Raw genomic sequence first — 18,636 nt, 5'->3', positions numbered from 1 at the left:
ACAAAAACAATTTACAAAATAAACTTTAGATTGTAAACCCTTCATAGAAACACTGGAATATTTTGTTCATATTTATTTCTAGGCTGAATGATTGAATAGCCCTGTTGTATGTGTAGATTCACATTAACAGAAGCCCATGAGTGCAAAATAATCTTGTGTCAGTATGGTTGCACAAACTTATTAAACAGAACATCGCACACATAAAATGCTACTTCTTTTAAACTCTAGCATTATCTTGGACTAGCACTTGTGTGCATGGTAATCAAGTCTTTGTGTAAGTATGCCTTTAACATACAGTCAGTGCTCTGCTTTTCTTTGGTCTGCAGGGGTGTGTACGGGGACTGAATGCTGTTCCCCCTCACTTGCAGCCCTGGCTGCCGAATGACTGACTAGGTCTGTCCGAGATAACTTATAACAACTACCTCCTTGGCAGGGATGCGCATGCACCTCTAACTCAGGGTAGAGAAAAGCTGTTATCAAATGCAAAGTTTATTAAACTGTAAACAAATGTAATTATCAATCAAGAACTTGGTTAAAGGCATTTTGGTTTTCTGAACAATGCTTCCTTACACATGCAAAAGGCATCTTCTCCCTTCTCTGTGACTGTACCTATATATCACTCTTGTTTAGCAGGCTAAACTAGGCTATTTAGGCACTACATCAAAGGCCTTTCAGCAATTTTGGAAAACATTTGGGATTTTCTTCCACGTAGTTCCTTAAAATGGCTCATTGCAAAGTTACATCAATCCCCATGTGCCCAAAGAGCCAATATTTAATAGGCTGGTCATTTCTGACCCCAGCTAGCAGCAACTGGAAAAGCTTTCTGGGGTGCTGTTGCACCAGGGTGATGTGTATCTATCAGATACTGTGACAACAGCAGGATCACTGGTTCTCCCCCCCCCCCCATGCACTTCTCCCATCTCTAGTTTTAGGTTAGGACTCTCATTCCTTTGACTCCTGACACAGAACATACACAAGCTCCAGGTATTTCTTCTACAAGGGGTGTGAAAAAACTGAACAGCCATCACTCCTCTAGTGCAAGCTACCTCTTTTCCTTATTAGGTAGTTTGCACTAGAGATATCACACACATTGTGGTGATATCCCTGGAAAGTTCATGGCAAGATATCCCTCAATGGTTAAAAGTCAAGTGCAGAAATGAACATACAGAAAGCAGAGCAATTAATTGCAGGTAAAGATGGGTTTCTGCCCAGATGTCCTGTTCACCTAAACAAAAGCATGTACTTATGCACATGTGTATAAATATTATGCAAAATGTCTTAAACAAGGGACTTGGAAAGAGATAAAGTGTAGGCTTGGGTTTTTGTTTTGCCACAAGGCAAGGTAAGAACTACCACATAGCCCTATCTTTGTGCATAGTCCTGTATATCCATTATACTGGAACCACAGAATACAGAACTCCAGGCATGCAAAGGTTCCTTATTTTCATAAAGGGTAAGAACATCTATATGCACATGGTAGCATTTATTTAGTTAACTGCTGTGGAGGGTATTTCCTCTCATATATGAAATAGGAAACACCTGCCTGATTAAAAAAAAAAAAGGTCTGCATATCATTAATTCCAAAGGCACATATTCACTGTCTTTTAAAAGAGCTAACTTAGCAATAAACCAATATTTTCCCCTATAATCTCTAATAGTGTTCCTTAGAATTTTCAGAAGTGGATGTTACTTATCTCTTGTGAGTTTCATTAGAGTAAAGGAACCATTTTAAGAATAAAAACTATTCTGTTCCCTTCAAATAAGCGATGCGTCTGAAATGCTACAAATCAAATCATAAAATCGAACGTGTTGTGGCACCTTAAAGACTAACCAATTCTATTGGTCTTTCAAATGCCACAAAATTCTTTGGCTTCTTACTAAAAGATGGCTGAGCTACCTCTTTGGAAACCCTTACTATTAAATCAGAAGGTTTTTGTAACATAACTTTTCTGAGTTTACTAAGGGCTGGTTACTCTCTGTTGAATTGTTCCATGTTACAAGTACTATCAGAGAAAGCCATCACCTGAAATCCAGTGATTTCCTCCATGCCCAACAAAGAATCCAGAGCAGGAAACTGATGGTATGAATGGAAATCACTAATATGGTGCTGTGTAACCAGAAAAGAACAAAACATTATGGATGCTCCAGTTTAAGCATGAGTAAACATTCTGACCATGAATAAGAATTTAGATTTCAGTCAATATATTTCCAATACTAACAATGAAAAAAACTTAGTAGTACCTCTTTTGAAAAATGTGAATCTAAGGTAAATATTAATAACAAAGACCGATGTCAAAACTTTCACATTGTGCTGCATGCTTCTATTCATGAATCCAGGACAGTGAATGGACACTGGGGTTCTGGAACGTTCATTTAGCCCTTGAACTGAGGTTAACTTGTTCCAGTATATATGGCAAATTGAAGAGATCAGAAAAATAAAGCCTGACAATAACTTGTTGCTATTCTTTTGTTGTAGCTAAAAATAAGGGCAAAGCTTTAAAAGTTAATACAGTAACTGAATCAAAATCTGAACTGCAACTTTGATCAAGATGAAAGGAATCCTTGGGAGCTTTTATCGAAAAAAGTTTTTATTAAAAAACAGAGTAACGGCAGATGGCAAGACCTCACTGACCCTGGCTGACCTCAGAAATGGTAAGCAAATTTCAACTTGCTTGTTGCTCAGATGGGAAAATCTTTCCATTCTGTTGCCAAGCAAACTATACCCGTAGAGATCAGGAGTTGCACTTGACTCAAAATAATCTTTTAACTTTTAAAATATAGTATGTTTAATACCATAAATTATCATATACTTTTATTTTCAATAAGTTATATTTCAAGTGATTCTCTGGCCCTCGGCTATCTTATTTTGTATGGGAAAATGGTATAGGATATCCTACCATCAGGACTGTTCCATGCACCATACTTCAAGGCATGTGCAAAACTCAGATCACGAAAAGTGCAAAGTTTGATTGGTGTTAAAGACCACTTTTTCTCCTAAATGTGAAAAAAGGGTAGATGTCAATAAACCCTTAAGAATGAAAGTCAGTAGCATCTTTGGAAGATGCTTAAGGAGCTGATTCAGAAATTGGTTTCAGCATGCCAAGCAGAAAATGGCCTTCAGTCGTCACCTCTGGTAAACATGGTATCACTTTCATCGTCATGCATTCCCCGCTCATAGCGAACAGAAGAGAATCCAGACCAGCGTAGTTGTTTCTTTTTATACAGGAAGTATATTAATCCAGCAAGGAGGGCCACAATAATTACAACAGAAACTGCGATTACCCCTCCTGAATGACTAGGGACTGTAAGAAAAAAGCAAAAAAAAAATTATTGAATTGACAGAGAAGTGGAACTGCAAACTGTATATTGCTGCTCCTGCTGCTATTATCTTTATTCATACCCTGTCTTTCTATCCAGAGGGTGATCAAAGTCAGTCACAACATACAAATATTGAATGAACAAAGCAAATAAACATCAAACTATTCACCCATATTTTAAATGAGGTATCATCAGTATGCTGATGATACTCAATTGTATATCTCCATCCCGGGTGATGCCGTGATAAGTGATGCCAAGTGATGCCGTGACCTCCCTCTCCGAGTGTCTGGGGGCTGTGGGGGCCTGGATGGGGAACAATAGGCTTCAGCTGAACCCTGGTAAGACCGAGTGGCTGTGGGTTAATGGTTCTTCTGTATCCGGGACATTAACATCTCTGGTTCTGGATGGGGTTGCACTGCCCCAGACAGACCCGGCACGTACTTGGGGGTCCTCCTGGACTCATGGCTCCTGCTCGAAGAGCAGGTGGCAGCTGTGGCCAGGAGAGCCTTTGTGCAGCTATGTGCTGTGCGCCAGTTACGCCCCTTCCTCGACCAGGAGGCCCTTCGAACAGTCACTCATGCCCTTGTTATCTCTCAGATAGACTATTGCAATGTGCTCTACATGGGGCTACACTTGAAAAGTATCCAGAAGCTTCAGCTGGTCCAGAATGCAGCTGCGCGAGCTGTTTTTGGTGCTCCCAGAAGGGCACATGTAACACCACTGCTGCGCGAGCTGCATTGGGTACCAGTTTGCTTCCGGGTCCAATTCAAGGTGTTGGTTATCACCTTTAAAGCCCTATATGGCATGGGACCAGGTTACCTGAGGAACTGCCTCTTCCCCATTACATCAACCCGTCCCACCCGATCGTGCAGAGAGGGCATGCTACGGACCCCGTCTGTAAAAGAATTTCATCTGGTGGGGTCCAGGAAGCAGGCCTTCTCTGCAGTAGCTCCCACCCTGTGGAACATGCTGCCCGCAGAGGTGAGATTGGCCCCATCGCTCCTGGCCTTTTGGCGGAGTCTGAAGACCTGGTTCTGCCGCCTCGCTTGGGGTGGAGAGGGGAATAGAGCTACATGGGGATGGTTGTTATAGACCATTCCTCCCACACTTGGACTGTTTTAGATGTTTCATCGCTTGGATTTTTTATTCTTTATTTTTATTTTTATTTCTATTTATAGTATTTTTATAGTATTTTATTTTTTGTATTATTCTGATGGTTTTAATCACTTGTTGTAAACCGCCCAGAGGCCTCCGATGGGAGGAGATGAGCAGGGATAAATTAGATAAATAAATAAAAATAAATAAATAAATCCAACTAAATATTAAGATTACTCTAACATTTAAATGCATGGTTGAAGAAATGCCAGTGTCCTGCTCTTCTCAAGGTAAGCAAGTAGAGGGGTAAAACCTGTATCTCAAATATGCGCCAGTGGATTCTGAACAGGAATTACGTGAAGTATCACCCTGTTCCCCTTACATTTTAAAGGAAAGAAAAGTGTTCCAAGAAAAAATGGGTTTTGTTTTACAGGTCTCAATATTGGCAGAAAATGAGGAAGATACTGAATTTAAATGAAAAGAAAATTATACCCCCTCCTCCCTGAGAATTTAGACAGAAACATTGTATAAGTACTAGCAAAAATCCACACACTGGGGTGGCCAACACTGCCTCAAACCAATATACATACATGTATATTGCTTATGTGCACATACATGCCTGTGTACATCTGCCACGTAGAGGTACACATGGGCGAGGGCAAGAAAAAAAGTAACTGAACTAATCACTACAGGTGATTCTCATTATCTGCAGTTTTGTGAATCTGTAGTTGACAGAGACCAGACTTCGCTAGGTAGGAAAAGGTTTTCATGTAAGCAGAGTTTGTCTCAGGGTTTCTGTTACTTTATTCATATGTCAAATGGCAGGTGGGCTTTTGCGCATGAATAAAGTATGTTTCCTTACAGGTTAAGGTCAGGTGGTCTATGTATCAAAAGTCAGGCCCCCTAAACAATTTGTTATATAAATTCCATTAAATGTTTGAATAGGTTGACATATTCTTCTAAATGCTTCATTACTCATTTGATGCAATTCCTTCAAACATTCCTAAGTACAGTAATATTTTCTCTGATGTCTGCAAATTCTAATGTGAAGGTTTCCTTTAGATCAGTGTTTTTCAGATTTGGCAATTTTAAGATGAGTGGTCTTCAACTCCCAGAATTCCCCAGCCAGCATGCTGGGGCCGCCACCTTAGTGCTAACATACTGATCAATTCCCTAAAATCCATGAAACTCCTAACCTTACGGAATTAAATGGGAATCCATCTTCTCTGCAAACAAAACTGTATGTGCAGAAAAGAATTGAGTAAATTTCCCTTCAGTCCTTTTTCCTTGCAGATGGCACTTGGCAAGTACGCTGCAGGGACCTTCTTGCTACTGACAAGGGAAGACCTACACTTGTCCCCTATATCTTCATACAAGCGTTACTCTCTTCCCCAGGAATTTATCCTATTACATCTAATGCCTGCTGTACCACATGAAATGTATAGCTGTAGGTCTACTGGCAAAAAACCATCCAGAAAGGGAGAGGAAAGGAACCTCATTAAATCTACACAGTGATTTGTACTGGTCCTGTTTAAATGGCACTGCTGACCCACTGATCCCTACGTCAGTTTTTTCACCTTAGGAGTGCTAGAATGATTGGGTCAGTTGGACAGTGGCCATGTCTTCAGTTCTCTGTCCACCACAGAGGATGAAAAAGGAACTTGTGGTGGTACAATCATGGTGCCACTGTAATTATGAGAGGGTGGGACTATCCACTCCATCCATTTCTGCCACTTGTCACACAGCCCTATGGACACAGGAAAGTGAAAATGGCTAGACATGAAGATTTTTTTAGGGTCTCTCCAGGGCTCTGTCTCAGTCAAAGATGTCAAGAGAAACAACTAATCCTCTGTTAAGTAGTTCACACAACACAGAGTGGGAGATTAGTTGGCTGGGGGAAGTTTGTTGGATTGATTGGGAGCTAAATGTAACTCCCTCTGGGTTAACTGGTTTTGGAGTTTCACCTGGAGCCACCTCTCCATGATCCTATTAAATGAATCATGTGAACAGAATCAGTGTGTGCTGTTCTTATTGTCTGCAGACTGCCCATCATACCACCACAATCATGCTATTGTATTCTTTAAAAAAGGTTACTCTATTATGGAATAAGCAATTCCCATCATCCTTGGTCACAACAAAAGATTATTATATTTTTATCCCACCTTTTTTTTGCAAGCCATAGTCCAAAATATCTGGAAAGGAACAGATTGCTTATCCTCAGCTGACTAAACTAAATCATCATTACATACCTTGAGGAGCTTTACAAACAACTCTACTTGGTTCATTCTTGCAGTCTGTTTTGGACCATGCCCCATTGGTTGAAAAGATAACACTGCATTGACCATTAGCCTTCTCGCTTCCATTGGCCCAATTTGTATATTTAACCTCAGAACCATCAAGCCAGCTCAAGGACTTAGCTGTAAATAAAAGCCCAAAGCATTTCTTCTTTATCAGCAAAAATGTCTTTCACTTATTACTCATTATACATATAATTTACTGTATACTTGGATATCAAAAGTCAGTTCAAGCGTTTGATGTGTACTAAACAGCCAGAGCTTTATTCTGGTTCAGTACCCGAAAACTGTCTTAATACGTAACCGATTAGCCGTTTGCCATGTTCAAAAACCAAAGCAGAGTTGTTTTGTTTCCCTAAATTACAGACCTTTACTGATAGTGCCTGATTAGGTTAAAAGCTAGTCAGGCAAGCAGGAAAGAACCACGCCAATCTCGGAAAAACACATTCTGGTTATTCTACAAAACATCAACTTGCATGGAGCCAAGTGCCTATTCCCTGAGTAGCTGGTATAATTAGTGGCGGGAAATCTTAGGGGAAGGTTTCCTGATTAGCAGCTGATGCCGACAACAGAGGCAACAAAAACGTCCCTTAGAAACCTCCTTCTCCAACCAAGCGCTCTAACACTGCTGCAGTGTGAGGCCTGAGGGAGGCCCCCCCAACCAGGAGAATGTTATGGTAAAGCAGGCTTGCCGACTGTGGTCATTACCCCAAGTCCCCAACACTTGATTGGGGTGTACTGCCACAGAAGAGAGCTGGCTGTCACTACCCAGTAGAAGCAAGCTACTCTTTATTAAAGCGGCATATGCTCTGAAAACGTTTCAGACAAATTCTTTTAGACCTCATGCAACTGCAGGACCTCTCTGTCGTTCATTAAAGCATCTGTTTTTTTCAGGCTTCCCCATGAGTCTGAAAATAGATACGACTGCTTTAATGAACTGAGTAACTAAAGTGGTATGTCTTTAATTACTGACTTATTATTTAACTAGAACAATTAGATTAAATTATTATTTAACATGACTCCTTTTTCACTCTTGCTTAAAAACTTGGGGAAAAAGTGTGTGCCTTAATGAACCACAGGGAGATGCTATGCCTGTTTTTGTATGAGGTCCAATGCACTTCTTCCAAAAAATACTTGAAGTATGCACAGCTCCACTGTGTAGTTATTTAAGATTAGTCTGCCTACTTGAGTTTAACTGCTCTGGTAGCTCATTCTATATTTCTGTTTTGAAAGCTTATCCTCCACAAGATTTCATAGGGCTATTATGAAACTACGAAGATGACCTTGGAGAAACTATGCAATGAAAACAAAATGTTACGTACATCCAGGACAGGAAGAAACACTAGAAAAAAAGATCAAACTAGCTCCATCTTAACTCTCTTGAGTATTAGGAGGAGGGAAGGAAAATGCTGTCAGGTTTTCAAGATTCTGTTACTAGAGACTAAATAGAGTTCCAATATTACTTACGGAGTCTGTTTCCTGACTTGGCCTACCCTGAAGGGCTGAAAGAAACCTACTCTTCATCATCTGTATTGTACCCATGCTGTAAAGAATGGTTTTTGCAGAGATTGTCTTGGCACCTCTAAAGCCTCCCTCTGGTAGAGACTGAAGGATGCGATCGGTGGAGCCGAAAGTTTAGGGAGAGTCTGAGAGGTTTCCTTTGTTGTTGTTGTTGTTTAAAATCACCTCCTTATTTTAAGGCTTAACTCCAGCTTTCATCCATTTTCTGTTGCAAACCGGAGGAAACCTATGCCGTCCTTCTTCAGCAAACATGGTCAGAGGGTTGTGCAAAGAGGGCAGGAAAGTTGCATGCAGCTCTGAAACCATAGCTTGCTCTAGGATGATAGAGAGGCAGGTAGGCAAGATGATCTTTGGGGAGCCACTGGTTGAGCTGGTTTTATCATGTACTCCAGATGTGCAATGTCTGATCCTCTAAATGCTGTTGGAACTGCAATTCTCCTCATCCCTCCCCACTGGCCATGTCTGCTGTGGTAAACATGAGTTGTAATTCATGGAGGGCCGCATATTGCCCATACTGGCTGCAAATGGATGGACACTTCAGGCCCTAGAAAGCTGCTGTTATAGCCCTGCTGGATTTGTCTTCTGAAGAGGGGGAAGTGGAAGTAGAGCCAGGGGCATTTGGAGTCCTGGAGTGTTGAAGCCAATGAATCCAGTCCGGCTGAGGCCTACCTAGCAAACCCCCAGGGCTCCCGGGGCTGAGCTCTGCAGGTCAGAGAGACTGGCCAAAAAGCAGGCCAGAAGGAGAGCAGACTCTAATGAGTAAGGTGCCTTAGCTGGGCATCTGGTGGTGGCTCAGCAGGGCTTCTTTAATGGCCTCCTTCCCTGAGAGAAAAGCTCAGGACAACTTTTCAAGTCTCAGCTCTGCCATGTTTATCTTGCTGGGCCATGCCTTTAACTGTGGATTCCACCTCACTATGTCTCATGACTTTCCCCTTGGATTTGTTGTTTATCAGATTCCTGGTCTTAACCTGTGCCAAGCCTTGTCTACATTACTGTTGCCTTCTTTAGCTATAGGTAAAAGGGACTCTTTGCTTCTAAAAGTTCTGCCTGAGTGTTGCATATCATTGGCCTGTGGCAGGCATCTGGCTTCCTATCTTGCTGGCTGGCAGCTAGCAGTGCTGGGATAGAAAAGCTACCCTGAGGCAGGAGGAATCTGACCAGGAGAACAGGAAGGCCCCAGAAGGGAGAACTGAATTTGGAACGGTGGAATGTAGGAAAGAGGAAGAGGACAATGGAGGAAAAAAATTATTATTTGCTATGCAGAGTACATTCCATGTACACCCAGAGAAAAATTCAGCTTTACTGTAAGCCAGTCTCCTTGATTCCCATGAACATAAATATACCTTAGACATTTTTTTACCTAGACTTTGGTCTTGTACTATATAGTTTTTGTCATTTCCAAATCTTATTTGATGTTACATCCAGATTTTCCTCTAGAAGTTTACTTTCAGAACAATTGCCTGCAAGGCTGGGCTGAAAGAGCAGCTGTTTAAGTAAACTTGGCCGAATGAAGACTCAGCATGATTTCCCCCAGTCCCATTGAAACATCAGAATGGCTCTTATTGTTATGTATTTTATCAAATTCTTACCATTAGATTGCATTCCAAGCCATGCTTTTCCAGTAATAAAGTAATATTCTTTTAAGTGTGTGCTCACAAACTTATTTTCCTCTGCATCCTTGATAGTCAGAAGATCTGCAGAAGGATCTAATGAGAAAACATTTATCTTAAATGATGAAAATCTGATTTATTTAAACACCCAATAGAAATTATTTAAGACATTATCTAAAGTAATAGTGAAAAAATAACTCTTTAACCAAGAAAAGAAAAATATAATTTGGGCATACCAAGTTTCTTGCAAACTTTCTTAGCTGTGTCCGCAGCGTATGTGGAATAATTATAAAATGCCATATCAAATGCATAGCAATGATCTTTGTAGTGTAGCCATTGTGATGATCCATTAGGAGGTTTTGGACAATTTGGCGATGTTTCAGTTTGCTTTGATTGCATTTCTGTGAAAACACAAATGTCATAAACAACCTTATTCGAACATTAACATTTTGTGCTCAGTCAACTGACAGTTTGAGTATTGCTGTAGCTATTCAAAATACAAATAAAGCAAAGCTTTGATGGTCTAAATATGTTTACTAGTAAGTAAAAGCACAACTTCATGAAAAGATGTTTTAATTCTTAGGAAACAATAGCTATAGAGAGGAATGAAAATGTCTTCATTAATACTGACTTTCTTTAATACTGACCTTTTTTACAAGGCAGATGGTACTGTCCGACACTGGCTCTCAAATCTTGGGGCTTTCACCCAAATGAATGTACCATAATGCCTCCCCAAAAGGGGCGGGGGAGGGAATCATACCAATAAACCAGAAAATCTTCTCTTAGGTAGCTTAGAGTGGTTCTTCCTAAGCGACTTGAAAACACCAATTCAGGGAACAATCTAGCTGGCAGTTAGGGCTGTGCAACCACTTTGACTTAATAAAAGTTTGTCCTGAGGCCTGAAGTGGATTTACATAGAGGTCTCTGTAGGAAAAGGGAGTAGAGATTCCAGCTCATTCCCGATGTAAATTGCTCTAATGCTGTGAACATTATGTGCTGGGAAAGGAGAAAATACTGTAGGGACCAGGGTCTACTCATACAGCTTCTTCTCCTTGAAAACAAAAACAAAAGCAGAGGGTTCTGTCAATTGATATACTGTTATCTATCTGGCAAACAGAAGTTAAGCTGAGCATTTAAATGCTGTGCTACAACCCAGAATTCTGCTGCACTGGGATTGGATTAGGGGCATTTTCTTATAAATCTCTCTGAAGAACCTTTATCTTCATCTTTCTTTATTGTGGTCCACGACCCGTACAATGTACGTTAGAACAACCCAAGTACAATCCAAAAATATAATAACATTATAACAGTTAATACATGGTGTCTTGTATTGACAGATCTGGATATGACACAGACTTATAGCTAAGGCACAAATAACAATTTAAAAAGAGATTTCAGGACATGTGTCATTTATGAAAAATTGTGGACAGCATTGATCTGGGCAGCCAGGTAGTCTTTCTGTTCAAGGGCAAATTAACTGAGAGTGCCATTCCACACAGAACTTAGGAAAACACGTTCTAGGGTTTCAGGTTCATCCAAGGCACAAAGGCACTGCCTAAGTGTTAGAGGAATTTCTTTGTATCTGCCATCCCTCACTGCAGAAGGGAGGGCTCCCTGAAGGAAACTTCTGCCCACTTTTGCACTCAAGAGAGCAGGATCCTGACGAGACAATTATGATGCAGGCAATGTCAGCAGCAGAGCAGGACACACAACCCAACCAGAAAATTCTACTACAGCTTCCAGGCAATTTTACCATCACTTGTCAGGTCATAATATCTAGGCACCCTGGAGAACTCTGTATTTACTAACACTGGGAATATGCACATTAACAGTACATGGCAACTGTGAGATGCCTCCATGAGGTAATGCAAACAAGTATACCTTGCCTCAGACAACACACAATCAGGTAACCTGGAATATCAACAAAAGCCCCCAGAAAAAGGGCAGCAGTATAAAGCTGGCTTAAATCTTCTGCATACCCACAAAATGCCAACATGCTAAAATCCTGGGAAGATTTGAAACTGTAAGCATTTCAGCAACAGCACTACAAGCATTCCCATGAAATCAAATAAACAGTCACATGCTGGGAACAATATGTTGGTTAGTAAAACTGTCTCTAGATCAGAAATCGTAGCTAACATAGAATAGCATGAGGAAAAACTGGGCTTTGGTGGTAGTGGTGGCCTACTTGCCAAAATGGGCCAAAGCTGTTCAGTACGGTCCTTACCACTTGCAGGGAGTCCTGCCTGTGGTGCAAGTCTGCATATGACAAGTTAGAGTTATATCATCTCTCTTTCTCTTTTTTTTGTAAGAATTTTATTAAGTTTAGAACAAAAATAAAAACTACAAAAAAGCAAAACACTACAAAAAGAAAAAGACAACTAAAAACGTGAGAAAACACAAGATGAAAAAAGATTTTTTAAAGATTACATAAAGAGGTGACTTCCGACTTTTAACAGCAATATATAATTTCCCATAATCAATCCCTTACTCTATATTAAACCAAAATCACATTATTTCTATAAATCATTCTATTAGCGTATTATAAAGATCACTAAATTCAATTGCTCCCTCCCGCTGAGCTGTCGATCGGAAGGTCGGCGGTTCGAAACCGCGCGGCGGGGTGAGCTCCCGTTGCTCGTCCCAGCTCCTGCACACCAAGCAGTTCGAAAACATGCAAATGTGAGTAGATCAATAGGTACCGCTTCGGCGGGAAGGTAACGGCGTTCCGAGTCGTCATGCTGGCCACATGACCCGGAAGTGTCTATGACAACGCCGGCTCCAAGGCTTAGAAACGGAGATGAGCACCGCCCCCTAGAGTCGGACACGACTGGACTTTACGTCAAGAGAAACCTTTACCTTTACCTAATTACTTCCTTCCCACTGCTATTCTATACATTTCTGTCTATAATAAAGATCAAACTAAAAAAAAGCATATAAATTTCCTGCTCTTATAATTAATACTAGTTACTACAATCTTAATCATATTAAACCTAAAACCAAAATTTATTATTTATCTTATTAGTCTCAATCTAAATCATTAAAGAAAAAAAAAACATCGAACAAGCCTTAAAAGCAATCCAAATAAAAGTTCCCAAAACCCTTACCCCACCTGGAAATAAACCAAAGCATTCACTTATTTCCAAAATACACAGAGGGCATTTTTCACAGAAAAATCAAACCACCTAACTGCACCCTTAAATACTCCAACTTCTCAGCAAAGCCTCCCATAGATAACAAACCCTTCCTTCCCATAACATCCCATCAGAACAGCAACACTTATAGTTTGCAGTTTGAGTTGTTCCTTTAATTTCTTCCAGTCAACCATCCAATCGCCTTCTGGCATTTCAACAAAAGCCTCAATCTCACTGTTAGTAGAAACCTTTGTATCATTGTTAAGGTCTTCAATTCCTTCCATGACATCCCCAGCCAGATGCCACATTTCGAAGCTGATATTTTCAACAATGTCCCAAATATCTTGCATAATAACTTGACAAGAGTTAGAAAACATCTGTTTGAGGTCTCGATGGAACTCTTGAGAGTCTGCTTGAAATCTTTCATGTCTCACACAGTAAATTATGGCGCCCCCTTAAGTACTTAACCAGCAAAAGTAGAATGTAATGGAAAGTTTCCAAAACTATTTACGTAAGTAAAAGGCTGATAACACACAGTTCCCCAGGGAGAAACAGCAGCAGAAAACTGAAGATTCAAAACAGCTAATTCAACATGTAGGAAATATTAAAGTCTTCAAATTCAGTACAGAAATAATAATAGGGAGACAAATGTTTACTTTCAATCCTCCTCAGTATTTGGAAGGAAGGAAGCCAAAACTTAACATTTTTTAAATTAATCCCAGAAATAACAGTAAGCACCAAGAGAGCTCGCTTCTCCTTGTCATAAAAAGCCTCTCTTAGGGTATATAAACTGCAAAAGATAAAAACTGGGTGATTTAGAAATGGGGTGGCCGGTCTTAGTGTCCCTTTAAGGCTACAGGACGGCTTGGAAATGATGACATCCCTGTCTCCTGGCAGCTCTCACCCGATCAGCGTGAACGCTGTTTATGATCCTCAGGCTGCAAGTCATTGTTCTGGAGAGCAAATGGGGTGATTCTGAGCATTTTCTAATCTGTGAAAACACTCTTGGGCTTCAGGGAAAACCTGCCTGAGCCTGGAAAAACTGTTGTGTTGTCAGTTCTGTCCACGGAGCCCATGGACATAGCTGTTCAGTCCACCATGTCCCCCACCGGAAGTCATATCAGCTCTATCTTATGAAAAAGTGTTACGTGAAAGCCTCAAATGATCAAAATCACAATAGGAAGTGGAGGTCAATATTTAGGGGCCCTCCTAGTGGTTCACCACTTAGGAAGCAAGACAAAGATCTGTGATGTTTCCTTGGTTGTTGGAAATATTTATGGATAAATGTATAAGGAATGTTTGTGGTATTAGAGGTGTGCTGGTTGGAGATGTGAAGGTGTGTCCATATTTGTATGCAATTGATACATTGCTGGGCAAGTACCTGAATTGTCCATAGTGAATGTTAAATGGATTGTATGATGTAACCAATGGTATGGAATTGATGAGATCCTCAAAAACAAAGTTGGCAAAGTGTAAAGTGGTGTGTAGATGTAACAGAAGCAAGAACAGAAAGTTATGGAGACGTATATAAATGGTGTTGGTGTAAAATAGATTTAGCTATATTTCTTTTTCATATCTCATGCTTTTAATTTGGCTCGCTACTTCTTACTTCTTCAGTGCAACTGCATCCCTGCAGTCCCAGTTGCCATCGTTAACTGAATCCCACAGTCGTTAGGCGAGGCAACTTCCTGCCAGCTTCCCATAACCAGTGTCCGTAGGGAAGCCAGCAGGAAGCTGCAAATCCCAGGCCAGCAGGCAAGTAAGTGGTTGCTGCTGGGTGGGGGAGTGAGTGAGGAGGTGATTGGGGGTACAGGGCAGGGTGCATGAGGGAGAGCTGGGAGGACACATGGGGGTACGCGGGAGGTACAGTGCGGGTTGGGAAGGGTACACAAGGATGTGCACAAAAGGCATGAGTTGGGGAGGGTGTGCAAGACATGTGGTGAAGAGTGTGTGTGAGGTGTGCAAGGGTGCAAAAGAGGCATGGTGCAGGGAGGTGCACGAGAGGTGGGGCGTGGGTTGGTTGGGGAGGGTATGTAAGAGGCATGGTGAGGGTTGGGGAGGGTGCACAAGAGGTGCAGCATGGGTCAGGGAGGATGTGCGAGATTGCAACATGGGTCAGGGAGGGCGCACAGAGATGCAAGAGGGAGGCACTGCAAGAGGGTGCCGGGGGAGGTGCACCTGTAGGGGAGTCTTACCTCAGTGACTTGCAACCTTCCCTGCTGGCTTCCCCACTGACTTTCTGGAGAAGCCTGCAAATGGCAATCACATGATTGCAGGGCACTGCAACCAGTTGTAAGTGTGAACTGGTTGCCAAGTGCCCAGCATGACCGCAGGGGTGCTGGGACAGCCAGAACTCCAAGGACTGGTCGTAACCACCATTCATTCAGCGCTGTTGTAACTTCGAATGGTCATTGAACGAATGGTTGTAGGTCAAGGACTACCTGTACGTCTCAAATAACCAGTGGAGAAATGTAATAATTTATATTATGTGCCTTCCGTGTTCTTTAACAAACATTTTTCTCTTTCTACTATTTATTTCAAGTAGCTGTCCAGTGATTTAACTGTCATATTTGACTTCAAGTAAGCAATTTATATAATTTTCTGCTGTTGACAGTCTCTGACTTTAATTCCTCAATAGGAATCTTTAAAAAAAAAATTTCAGCCAATTTAACACAGGGGACACAATATAGATTTAGTTCCATACAAGAAAAAGTCTCTGATAAATGGACCAAAGTGTCCAATGTAGAAGAGGAGAGAAGCAGCCAGCAAGGAACTGTCTTTAAGCTGCTCTTGTAAGAATTCATCCCAGGGCATTGTAGCATCACCTGTGAGAAAGAGCAGCAGGAATACCTCCTCTGAGGAAGAGGAAGAGGAAGCAATCTGCCACTTGAGCAATCCATTTCCATCTGTGTTGGCAAATACCAACAAAATGTTAAGCATTAAAGCCAACTTTTCTTGTTTCCTTCTCCTTTTTTTATTCCTTCTCCAAAGGCAGCCTGAAAACAAGGGTTGTCTTATTTTTATTATGCTCTAGGCCACTTTGCAAGCTGAAAACTATTATCTTGCCATGTTATCAGAAAGATCTCCTTGCCTCTAAGGAAACACATTCAGCATGGAATAGGAGAAAACTCCCATTCTTTTGTTTGATAGTTTCCTAGGTGGAAAATAATCAAATGATACAGCAATGCACACTTACTATTTGAAGGAAAGTAGCAGATGGCACCATCACCTCGGTAGGTGCATTTCACGCGATTCCAAACTCCTTTAGTGTCCACAGCAAAACAATTTCCAGAAGAATGAGAATGCTGATATTCCCAGGGCTGGTAGTCAAACAGGCTTCCATCAGACCACTCAAAATTGGAAACATTTCCCTAGAGAAGGTGCAACTCTGTTGATCAATGCTGATGGTACACTTGTTCCTAGCAAACACTAGAGTAGACGCTTATTACCTGAATTGGTAACTACTTCAGACTCCTTCTTAGCGTTCTTTTCTGATATATACCATAGCACATGAACTCAGCTGGTGCCTGGCTGAGAACAAGCCCTCTGGGGCTTATTTGGTTTGGCAATGCTAGCGCCATTAGTGCAATTGTGTTGACAGAGTGGAGATACCAGGTCCCAATCCAGTGCAGCCCTGCTGTCTGCATGGGCTGAAAAGCCACCTCACTGCTCTCCTTCCAAGGCAAACAGTAAGACGGAGATGCTTAACTGAGATACGGCTTGTGGAGTAGGGCAAAAGGTTAATGTTTCTTTACTCCACTGATTAAGTCCTGGGTCACATAACAGTTTTTTCCTCCTAGTTTTTAATCTATGCAAAATGGCTTACTTGCATGAGCTGAGGCAAATGAACCTCTTAGCTTCTACCTCAGGGATGCTGTGATCCTAAACATATATACATGGTAGCCAAGTGTATTCATTTTAATCATAAAAGAATACAAAATTTTAGGATAGCTGTCAATAAATTGTAAGAGTGCTCAAGCAGAATGCCATGTTTTTATTGGCAGAAAAAGTCCATAACGAGCCCATGTAATATGAATGAAAGGTTAGTGTCTATTCCCTATTTTCTAATAATATCCATTGGTGATTATTCAGTTTTTAAGATTTTAAGTTTAATGACACTTTAATGATTTTAATGCTATGATGCCCTTTGAGGATGGATTACTATCGCGACTTGCCAAGAGACTTCCAAAGTGGGGAGCATACAAATATTGTAAAATAAGTAAGTAAATAAAACAGTAATATTTTCAAACAGTGCAACCCACAGTAAACACACTCCTTTCCACCACCACCCAAACATGGATCAGTAAGCAAGACCTCCTCTGGAGAACATACCAACCAGGTTTATGTATGAGCATAGAACATTAGTTGTGAGAAAAACTCAAGTTTATGAAAGCAGTTTAGGTATTAACAGTGAAAAGGGATGGGCATAGTTGGATATAGCGTGAAGCCTGAAATCAGAAAATCAAAATCATTTTGAGGGTTAATTCTATAACAAGAGCACCAAAGGTAGAAGAACGAAACATGAAAGGTAGGAGTACAAAAAAATGGGAAAATGTAGAATACTGTACTTGTGTGTATATAGTAAGCGGATCTAAGAATCTGCCATGTGTGGAAAATGGGAAAAATAGGCTTAAAAATCTCTGATTCAACTTACGTTATGATTAGATAAACCAATCCACAGTGGAAATCCATCACGCCTTACAACGTCTTCCAGAAACACCTGTTCGGAAACACTGTGAATGCTGGCTAAGTCACTTCCTTGCTGTTTGCATTCTCTCCATGCTTCATACCAATTAAGCTGTTTCTGAAGAACCCAGTAGGTATTATTTTTGTAGGGTAGCTTTTTAGGAAGTGGAGGTTGGTGCACTTTGGTGTCTATTTTTACAGTAAAGACAATGAATAAATATATGTTGCTTTCTTGTACCTGCTGAAAGAAAAGTCGGTGGAATTTTGACATTCAGTCCAAACAAGAGATATTTCTTACCCATGTCTAGCTTGCAGACAAGGATGCTATGCAGACTGAATTGCAAATGTAACCAGTTATTATGCGTATAATTGTAAATATCCCAGAAACCATCTAGGTTAACACCAGCAAGAAAAGAGTTATTCCTGACATCAGGCCGTCCCATTCTCCAGTTATTATATGACAAGTATGTATCATCAGACCACTTCAGAAGGTTACCTGCAAAGGAAAATGTATGATACCAAGTGCTATCAACTGCATTTGAAAATACGAAAGGCCTGAAAATACCCCACACCTTGGCAATATTAACACAACTGGAAAAGGCAAAGGGCAATAAAAATCAGGACCGCTGCCCATCTCAAGAGTGCATACTGACTAAAGGATTTGGAAATAGAGCATTACCGCACCGGAACCATTCTTAAATTGCACTTATAATACTTATAGGAATATTATTTTAGCATTTAAAATTAATGGCTCTATTATTTATCCACCTAGTGCCCTTTTAAGCCACTGTTGTAGTACGCTACAATTAAAATGATCTTAAATAATGGTAACATATTTAAAAATAAGTGAGTTTGGAGAATTGCCCCATTCACTTCCACTTGACAATTTTAACTGAAATAAATACAACATTTGCTTATTATAATATAATAAAAGATACACTGAACTCTTTTTACACACCAATTTTCTTCAGTTAATAT

General features: G+C 40.7%; 1 protein-coding gene across 1 annotated transcript in view; it reads right to left on the bottom strand.

The window, feature by feature from the left end:
• Window positions 1-1,552: 1,552 nt before the first annotated feature.
• LY75 (lymphocyte antigen 75) overlaps window positions 1,553-18,636 on the bottom strand; it is an 81,563-nt gene continuing 64,479 nt past the window's right edge. The window contains exons 29-35 of the mRNA XM_063318315.1: window positions 17,957-18,154; window positions 17,627-17,847; window positions 16,169-16,343; window positions 10,075-10,239; window positions 9,818-9,934; window positions 6,663-6,830; window positions 1,553-3,302 (exon numbers count right to left, since the gene is read on the bottom strand). Of these exons, the coding sequence (XP_063174385.1) occupies window positions 3,118-3,302; window positions 6,663-6,830; window positions 9,818-9,934; window positions 10,075-10,239; window positions 16,169-16,343; window positions 17,627-17,847; window positions 17,957-18,154 (1,229 nt within the window). The 3' untranslated portion in view covers window positions 1,553-3,117. The remainder of the gene's footprint in view (window positions 3,303-6,662; window positions 6,831-9,817; window positions 9,935-10,074; window positions 10,240-16,168; window positions 16,344-17,626; window positions 17,848-17,956; window positions 18,155-18,636) is intronic.

The sequence above is a fragment of the Candoia aspera genome, chromosome 1 (assembly GCF_035149785.1).
Source record: "Candoia aspera isolate rCanAsp1 chromosome 1, rCanAsp1.hap2, whole genome shotgun sequence".
Lineage (NCBI taxonomy): Eukaryota > Metazoa > Chordata > Lepidosauria > Squamata > Boidae > Candoia > Candoia aspera.
This window is presented reverse-complemented; position numbering and strand designations above follow the sequence as displayed.